Source organism: Alosa alosa, chromosome 21 (assembly GCF_017589495.1).
Source record: "Alosa alosa isolate M-15738 ecotype Scorff River chromosome 21, AALO_Geno_1.1, whole genome shotgun sequence".
Classification (NCBI taxonomy): Eukaryota; Metazoa; Chordata; class Actinopteri; order Clupeiformes; family Clupeidae; genus Alosa; species Alosa alosa.
This window is the reverse complement of record NC_063209.1, coordinates 7,435,265-7,445,312: the sequence shown is the minus strand read 5'-3', so window position 1 is coordinate 7,445,312 and position 10,048 is coordinate 7,435,265. Positions and strand designations below refer to the sequence as shown.

Below are 10,048 nucleotides of genomic sequence, written 5' to 3'. Positions count from 1 at the left end.
TAAAATGCTCGTAGTTGATCTCGGAGATTTTTGTATGTTTTATTCAAAAATATTATTCCAGCCACAAGAGGAAAGGTGTAAAGAAAATCCAGTTAGTTACAATCATTATTTCTCCCAACCTCTGAAACTACTTACATCCATTAGAAAAACGAAATTACACCCACAATGCACTACAAACACCTTGCAGTCAACAATTGAAGTTGATATTCAGCTTTGTACAAAGTGCTACACTTTATAGCATGAAAAGCAGAGAACAGTAAACAAAACAGGTGTAATACTCCTGTAACAATTTTCTGAACTCACATTCAATGTCAAACAGTCCATTTTAAGCAATGTAAAATGTACACTAAAGTCAAACAACTTTCTCAACAACTTAATTCAACTTACTCAACAACTTACTCAACTCAAAACTCTTAAGGAACTCTTATAGGAAATAAGTTCCTATATTTTCAATAAAACAACAGCAAAAAACAACAACAAATAAAACAATAGCAAAAACAATAGCACAGTTACAGACACACAGTATCCAGCACAGACACACAACTTTAAAATGGATGAAGAGAGGGTACCTAAAATAATGGGCATACAGTACATATATAGTACAGTACAGTACATGTATATCAGACAGACAAAGAAATGCACAGTTTAACAGTTAAAAGTAAAGCATCTACAGCCGTATCCTTCAGAAATGACACAATTCATACACATTATACTTTCATGTTTACTCAAATACACAAGTGCTCAAAGTACCAAAGCTTTGCATAAAACTTGCAAATGTACTTAGACCAAAGTATGCGTAGAAATCTCAGTTTTCATTGTTCATGGGAATATCACCTCGGCACAGGTTGAACTCTGACATGTGCTTCTACATGACGAGCAATGCCTTTTTCCTTCAGAAGAAATTGCCGGAAATTCACAGGGTTCTAGTAGTAGGTTCTAAAGATTCTCCTGTTGTAAAGGTTCTGCTTTTCAGGAACCCTGGTCCAGGGCTAGGTCCTGCAGTTGTTCCTGCACGTCCTTGAGCTCGTTCTCCTGCTCCTCCACATCTGGAGTCGATTCAGCCTGCGGTTCCGTCTCCGGCTCTTCACGTCCATTCTCCAGGTTCTCTGTGCTCTCGAAACACCCAGAGTCCCGTGGAACCTCAGGCTTCTCCTCTGTCTTTTCCTCTTCCTCCACATCAGACTCCCCCTCATCTGACAAAGAAAACAGAGTCACCATAAGCACATGGTATGGACTTACATTTAATGGACTGTTAGGATTATAAGGGTTAAAATGATGTAGGCATACTGGAACAATAATAGTAATAGCATGATAAGTAGTAGTTGTATCATTATTTATTTTCTACCTATTTATTATTATTATTATTATTATTATTATTATTATTATTATTAAAGAGTTTGGAGCTCACATTCGTGCAGCAGCTCCACGGCGGTCAGTATCCTGGTGCGGTACTCGGGGTCAGTGATGTTCAGCTCATTCAGGTGGGACTCCTTCAGGCTGCCGAAGTCCTCCAGAGACTGGAAGCCCTGCATGGACAGCAGGGAGCCCAGGTCCTGCACACAACACAATGAGTTGGAGAGACTGGAGATTGGTTGAGCCTGTCATTCTAAGACCTCAGCCCTAGACAGATGCATTGTTTTGCTATGGCTATGTATTTTCTGAGAAGATCAGAGTGGCATGTTTTGAGCATGTACTTCTATGCTGTGAATTTCTTTGCCCATGTGTTTGTGTTGGGGGAAACAAGATTGCATGCAAACAGGAGTTTACAGAAGTGGGTCTTACGGTTAGGCCGATTTTGTCCAGGACTTCCTCCAGGGTTTTGGGTTTGGGTTTGTTGCGGCGGTCCTGGCTGGAGAACCGCTTCCTCTTGGCCGGCGCGATCTCCTCGGGCATGATGGTGACGTAGATGAACTTGAAGGAGCCTACTTTGTTGTTAAGTTTGCCGGTCCAAGTGCCAACTGGAGGCTTGTCAATGATCTGAATGATGTCACCTTTCTGTGGAGGGGAAAAGGGTGCAGATATATATTCAGCATTCAGTACATCTGACTGTACAGTCAATCAAATCAGATAATGCCAAATGACATAAAATAGATGTTTCTCCATACAGTCCAAATTCAGATATTTGTCCATGCAGACCTACATTGGAAGTGAACAAAAAGTGGAGGTTTCTTTTTCCTGTAGGCAACATTCAACACAGTTACTGTGTGCTTCTGTAGGTAGTAGTATTCAGGAGTGGCCAGGACCATATTTACTTCAATCATCAACCTGTGACTTGAACTCCGCTGAGGTTGAGTTAGCATATCTAGGGCTCTGCTGAGGGTGAGCTAGCATATCTAGGGCTCCACTGAGGGTGAGCTAGCATATCTAAGTCTCAAGTCTGTGCTATGCCAAGTGTGCTCCCCCCAATGAACTGAAGCCAGAGGCTTTTAATGATCATAACCAGCAGAAACAGAAAGGGAGGGGACACAACCTCTGATGATGTTATTCCCTGCATGACTTTCCCTTTATGTTTCTTGCACTGAAGTAACCAAAGAAAGATGGGCTGATCTGAGCTGGTCTGAAGTCAGCTGGTCTCACCTGTAGTTTCAGGGACTCAAAATCGTAGGGGCTGGGGGTGAAGTCGGTGTGCACCTTCGCTCTGCCACAGAAGGGCCCGCTGTATGGAGCCGGCGTGCTGTCGTCCAGTTTCATGCTGTCTCGCTGGCTGTAGCCGCTGTCCAGACTCTGTCTGTCCCCACCTGAAAGACACACCAGCTCATATGGTCAGTGTGAATCCCAGCATATGAGCATGTCACTCATCACAGCATTCAAGATCTGATTTGTGTGTGTGTGTGTGTGTGTGTGTGTGTGTGTGTGTGTGTGTGTGTGTGTGTGTGTGTGTGTGTGTGTGTGTGTGTGTGTGTGTGTGTGTTTAGAGAAGGGCTTTGCATACATCCTGAGAGCTGTCGAGAGACCGGACTGGGCAGCGTGTCCCCAGAGCCATTGGAGCAGACGGAAGTTCGTTGTCCTGGAGTCAGATCGGGAGTGAAGTCACTGGACGCCGGGGACACAGGTCCGTCCTCCCCACTGTCTATCTGTGCAGAACATCACAAAACACCTCAGTCAGTCACCCTTGTTCGTAACCAAGAAGGTCAGCAAAATGATACCAAATGAAATGAAAAGTGGGAAAATATCTCTGTAGTTTCATAGACAAAAGGATGGTCACCGCCTCTAGTGAACACACCAGCAATGTCTAATATGGCCACAAGGGGGCCCACTTGTCAATCTTTTTGAAAGCACAGCTCTCCGCCTCTTGGTTATTTATTTTGCAATGCAGTTATCTGTTATTGTTTAAAAGTGACAAAAATGGAGACTCATGGATCAGTGAATGAATGTTTGGTCCATTACCACAATTCACAACAGATCAACTATCTGTTCAAACATTTCAAGCGACCAAACAACAGCATGTGACCAACTGGTGGCCGACACTCACTCCTTCCTCTGCCAGAGCCTTCTGGACCATCTTGGATGTTTTGCGAGTCATGGTACGGGTGATGATTTTCCTCCACTTCCCTGGTTTGTTTTTTCCAGTGTCTTCATGGCCTGGCCCCTCAGCCTGCAAGATGACAATGACAGCGGTCATACATCAGTAGGATATATTTTTAGTTGAGAGAAGTTAGATTCTTGGGTTCTATTAGAATTTTCATGTTCAGGTCAGCTGTAGTGAAATCAGCTCAATCTTATTGTTTATTATGAAGGAAATGAGCAGAAATGTTCAAAGTGAACTCCCTGAACTGCATGCACAAACAGGACAGGAAATAGGTTTGCAGGTTTTACACACACACACACACACACACACACACACACACACACACACACACACACACACACACACACAAACACACACACACACACACACACTGACAGTGGTGATGAAATAATGACAAAAGGTGTAACTTTCAGTCTAACACCACAGAACATCATATGAAGTCTTAAGACGGTGTTCTGTGTCAGGGCCACTGCTGATTAAGCTGTAAGACTTCAAATTCCATGTGGAAACGTTGTTGTTAACATAGGACCTTAAAACATGAACCAATTATTATTATGGGATTTTACTTCTGGCTTATTCAGACAAGCAGTTTGCTTTGTCAAGCTTATCAGTGGGGCTAACAGAGACATGCAAATGCTTAGGATATGAAAATGACTCAATCAGTTCAGAAAAGGCGAGAATACTAAATATGGTGACATTCAATCAAGTGGTGACATTTTAAAAAGTATTTGTTATAGACAAAAAGCATGAGGTGCAATGATGAACAGTAATAAATATACACAATACAGAATTCCAAAAAATGAACATTAGAGAGCATTTCTAGTTTCTATTCAATCTTTGTTCCTGACACTATCAACCAATATATACTATAGACCCTTTCATCAATAAAAACAAAAACAATGCTTGAACGTTCTATTTGGGCCCCAATCTACTTCCTCTGCATTAACATAACATATGGAATGTTAAAACGGAAGTCTTGTGGGGCCAACTATGATGCTGATAATGGAACTCTCTTGAAAGAGTCCATAGACATATTAGAAATGTTACTATAGGCACAGGAAATGATACAGATTAAAAGCTAGCGCACAGCCACCACAATACTGAACCGCCTGGTGTGTTAACTTGAAATAGCTCAGACTTCCTGTTAAACAAAAGACATTTCTGCAAATGTGTTCAGCTTCACGATCGACTCATAAGGTCGCACCTCTGCATCTCCCTTAATCTCTGATCGGGCCTTTTCCACACACACATGCATGCGGTCTCATCCACCTTCTCAAGCCTGACAGACATACTGAGAGGGATATCCCCACTAAAAGGTGCAGCGCACAAGATGTTCTGATCTGCTGACTGAAGCTTCGGTTTGCAATGACCTTCATCTTCTTGCATAACAGTATTGGTAGACACCACCACCATAGGCTATAGTCACCACACAGTGAGTCACCAGAGCCCCTCGGCCTCAGGCTGCAAGGCTGACAGGCACTGTGAGAGATGAGAGGTGGGCCCAGGGCATTCAGTGGAAGCTCACGTGAGAAACCACAGCAAACAGAGAGAAGACACATTTCTCACTCACAGGTAGCCACTTCTGCGTTGATAAAGTGTGACAGTGTATTCAGGCCAAATGTACAGACGTAGATGGAGTTATTTATGGTGTTGTCCACATGATAATCTTAAATGATGGCATGTGCCTTCCCTGATTAATGTGGAACAAATGGTTCAGTGTGATGGAGGCTATTTAGTAACTGCTGCACTCTGACACACTAAATGAAAAGACTGTCATCTCAACTGAACTCTGCAGTTTCTCTGGACTAGATAGCTCATAACGGGAAACACACTAACCCCTATAGTGTTGCAGGAGTTGATCTTATTGCTCAATACATGATATTGTATAGACCAGTGCAAGCAGCATATAAGGTCTTTCTTATCAAACTCAGTTAAAGGTTGTTTCAATAGTTTTCTCATGTGTTGTTTGTTTTACTTACGAGGGGAAAGGTTTTCTGTACACTGTTTGAGTTTTGTTATGGCTCATTGCTAGTACTTCCATTTTTGTGCACTTTTAGGAAGCACAGAGCAGTTCCTATATGTATATTTATGTTCTGCCTGACATTTAGTGTGTCTTATTATGACAATGTCTGCACAGGTAAACAGCCCTAATTCAGAAAGAGCAATCAGTAATCACTTTATTACACTAGACTGAACTCGCTCCACTCCATATGTCTGTTTGTCGTCGCTTATCTTGTTTTTCAGTGTCAAGTCCCCCCCATGCCACTGTCAAGATGAGGGACGACCCTAACTCTAACCCAGAAATACTCATCATAGGACATATTGTCACGTATGGTCGTGTAGTGTTATGGTGTGGGTCATTGCAGCTGGTTTGGTAGGACACTTACGGTCTCATCCAGGATGGATTCTGGGTCTGCCACCACAGGTGAGGATGGCTTGGGCTTCATGAAGTCTTTGAAGCTGCTGGACCTTTGCAGGGTCAGCTGTATGAGAGAAGACAAAGAAGACATGCATAGAGGAGAGAGAGAGGAGGAGGGCAATTAGATAGCAGGCTGAGCAGATTGGGCAATCAGTGTAAGTGGTGATTACCGTGTGCACTGACCAAAACAGCAAGGAATGTCAATATTTATAATGCCACATTGATTACAATTATCTATGACAAATCCCATCCGTTAAATAGGCATAGGAGGACAATCATACTTTGTGTGATTTTGGACATCCCTTTGTTTTTAATCACAGAAATCAGTTTTCCTTTTAGTTGCAGAAAGAAAATGTTTACTGCTTCAAGGTTCATTAACCATTACTATTTGCAGCCCATCAAAACAGAAACAGATAAAAAAAAACCCTCTTCATGAACAGAACGAGAGTTAGATAAGGACCCTGCTCAGGCGTAGGCCGAAACCTAAGATAAACATAAGATAGACATGATCATATACTGATATTCAGCTGTGTGCACAGCAACCTTTATCTTTACACAGCAAGCATCAATGTCCATCACGCTGTATTAGATAAAACAATATCACTAGATGCTTGTAATGCTAGCCATTAAATGCTTCCATTGGACTTTGAGTGCATATGCTGATCAATATTTACTGTCCATAATGACACACATTTGCAGAGAGAGACAGACAGAGAGAGAGAGAGTGAGAGAGAGAGAGAGAGAGAGAGAGAGAGAGAGCCATGTACAGGATGCAGTGATAACTTGCTGCTTCCCAAAAGGCTTATGAGTAAGGCAGCAGTGACGCACCAGCAGAAGTAGCACTGCAATTTATTGTGTCAGAGTGTGGGGGTGACTCAACTGACAAGAAACCATTAAAACCCTACTGTGGTACAGGCTACAGGCTACAGTAAGTAACACAGAGGAAAGCACAAACGGTGCTGACGCGCAGCCGAAACTGTAAACTAGATCTGTTGGCAGGATGCAGGAAGCGCCCTTCACACAAAGTTTCATCACTTTTTCATCAGAAAACTGACATAGATTTCCATGAATCAAATCTAGCTGCTCTAAGCTGATCTCAGCTGCTCATGTGGTTTAACTAGAGAAAAATACAGCACAGCACAAATACTATCTGAGGGGATGTAAATAATCTATCTGGTGTATCTGACCAACTTAGTGTGTGTAGTACTATCATGGCCATGCTAAAGCCTTATTGTCACAACGTTAACCAAACATATGTATGACTCACATGTCACATTACTTGAATGCAACAGCAGCAAACACACTTAAACAAACTTAAATATGGGGAGACATGTGTTTGTGTTAGCAGCATCACTTCAACCTGTATCAGTACAAGTGTATTTTCAAAAAGAGATTTAGGTCCACCATGAAAATATTGTCATTGCCATCACAGTCAGTGTGAATAATATTGGTCTTTTTTTTTTTAGGCCTACTGGAACATTCTGGCTCTACAAATATCCAGTGTCTGTTATTACAGTCAATGATCCATCGTCACCAAGGAAACCGTGCTATGGCGGGGCTTCTCAAACTGCAACTGGTAACACCCCTGTGATGAGATTTGGATTGAGCTGAACATTGCACCACTATTCAGAGTTACAGAGAAATTAGATCATCTTCCTCAATTATTATTTCTAACCTCAACTAGATGCACTTACATGCCTCTGTTGTTTCCTCATCCCTTCCACAAAACATCCACCATTTCATTTGCTATTACAGTAATTTCCTATGTTTTAGCTGCATTGTGTATAAACCACAGGACAGTGTTTTATGCAAGTAAAAAAAACAACAACATATTAATACCATATTAACTCCCGCCGTGTATTAACCTCTTAGCTGAAGAAATTTTGCAAAATCAATGTATAAACCTCGGCTAATAGTTGGGAAATTACAGTATAGCTTGGATCATGTCATTAGCCAACTTATTCCTCAGTCTAAGTCAACTCTAGAATACTTGTTACAACATCTGGTTAAGACACAAAAGACAAGTATCCAATTGAAAAGAAGGTCAGTGGTGAGCTGTGTAGGAGGAGGTGGAACCACTGGTACCAGCTCACGACAGCCTGTGAAGAAACCTCGGTTTGAGTCAAACGGCAGACGTAAAGGTTGTGTCCCCTGGCCTCCTAATTGGTGTTGCAAGGGTGCAGGTTTTGTCAGCTAGCGGTTGTGCGTCAAGGCCAGACTACTCATTTACACAGGAAACAGTGCTCGTCTATCATCTACCAAATCAGCCATCCATGGATAAGTTTCCATCTAATCCAGACTCACTACTGTTGCTACCAAATGACTCAAACAAGACATTTAAAAAAAAAAAAAAAAAAAATCTATGGTTGTTAAGGGAAGATAAAAGTCAGGAAATGTTTAAGCCTTAAGTATGTCATATGCATGCTGTTCTGTAGAGTGAAACATATGCCAGCCTAAAAGAGCTGTGGTCTACTCAACCTCACACATCCTGTTGTTCTGGCAGATGAGCAGAGTGCCGTTTTATATTACTCCTCTCACTAAGCATCAGAGCAGAGTTAGTCCTGCAGTGTAAATATGTGACTCCTGGAGTACATCTTGTTTCTCTGATACCTGTTTTTGTTATAGCAACAGTAAACTGAGGGACAAAATCATCTTATGCATGCTGAAAAAAATCATTCTTACCGGTTAACACACCAATAGCCCATCTGTAGTGTTCTGCCAACTTCATCCAGATCACACACTCATACACATTAACATGTTATTTAACTCAGAGCAGGAATGGCCTTCACTCTTACAGTGGGATTGTACCCTTCATAAACACATCCCATGGCAAAACACTATGTCAATCAGGCAACACAGTTATAGCCTGCACACAGAGACAGACAGACAGACAGACAGACAGACACACACACACACACACACACACACATACCTTCTTTTTTTGGCCCGCCACCTGCTCCTTCTCGGAGGCATTGGAGGGCTTTCGCCGTAACATCTTCTGGACGGTGTTGAGTGCGCGTACGGCCTAGGAGACTGCCGGGGGGATCAAAGTGGAAATCCAGTCCTTCCTCTGACTCCGGATCAGATCAGATGTGTGCCGATACAAGACTGACAGCCCAGTGTGAACAGAAGCCTTTGTTTCTCTCCTCGCTGTGAAGCGCAGTGTGGGAGGAAGTCACATGACTAAGCAGGAACTTCTTTTTTTTGACAAAGGACATGTCAAGTTAGTCTTTCAGTAAGTTGGTAGAAGTTAGGTGGTAAAGTTAGTTTCAAATATGCAGCAAAATGATCAAAACATTCAACTCATTTGATTTGAGTAATAGGATTCCTCTACAAGTTTGTATCTGACACTACTGGCTGCTACTGAATAACACCTATATTAAATGTAATTATTTTCCTTTGAAATTATATCACACTACATATTTTTATTGCTCAATTTACACAAACACATTGAGAAAAACACCACTCAGGACATCGTTGCTGCATATGTCGTGACAACAGTTGCAGAACATGTTTTTGTCATTTCTCCTCGCTCGACGTTTCTGCCTCTTGCAAAACCATCTATATTGAGACAAATACAACTCAAAATGAGTCATCCAACACTTAGCACGACAACTTGCACTTACTGGCAACAACATCTTACTTCTACAATTTCTTCTGATCACATCCTAGTCCTAACATCTAACATCATTCTTAACCTTTTTTATTATGAAACTGGCAAACCTTTTTCATTTTTGATTTGCAGAGGAATGCTTTGGGGACTGAGACATGTGACAGTAATGTTTGGCAGGCCAGGGAGCACAAAGTGCAGAGACCATAGAGTCTAATGGCTGGGTGGTGGATTTGATAGTACCTGTGACTTATCTTTTGTCAGGACACCCACAGAGTCCTTGTTCTTTAAAAATGAAAGCACTAGTGAGGTTTTGTGGGTGCAGTTAGACTACAAACCTAAGTGCTCTCTGGCAGGTAAAAAAGACAATGTGAGAGAGGCCACTGAACTGTCTAATGCTGGGGGGAAGAAAAACAAAGGGTAGGACTTAAGGTTTGATGTTTCTGCCTTAGATATTAGAGCTTCAGAGACGTACAGGCTTAACTCTCTC

General features: G+C 42.0%; 1 protein-coding gene across 1 annotated transcript; it reads right to left on the bottom strand.

Annotated features, from left to right (window-relative positions):
• Nucleotides 1-25: 25 nt before the first annotated feature.
• On the bottom strand, nt 26-9,067 carry sash3 (SAM and SH3 domain containing 3). Its single transcript, XM_048231222.1, has 8 exons — nt 8,881-9,067; nt 5,917-6,012; nt 3,473-3,595; nt 2,933-3,074; nt 2,578-2,738; nt 1,783-1,995; nt 1,409-1,553; nt 26-1,193 (listed from the first exon to the last, which is right to left on the bottom strand). Exons 1-8 carry the CDS (start codon nt 8,941-8,943, stop codon nt 970-972), a joined length of 1,167 nt encoding a protein of 388 aa, XP_048087179.1. The 5' UTR covers nt 8,944-9,067; the 3' UTR covers nt 26-969.
• Between the last annotated feature and the right edge of the window lie 981 nt (nt 9,068-10,048).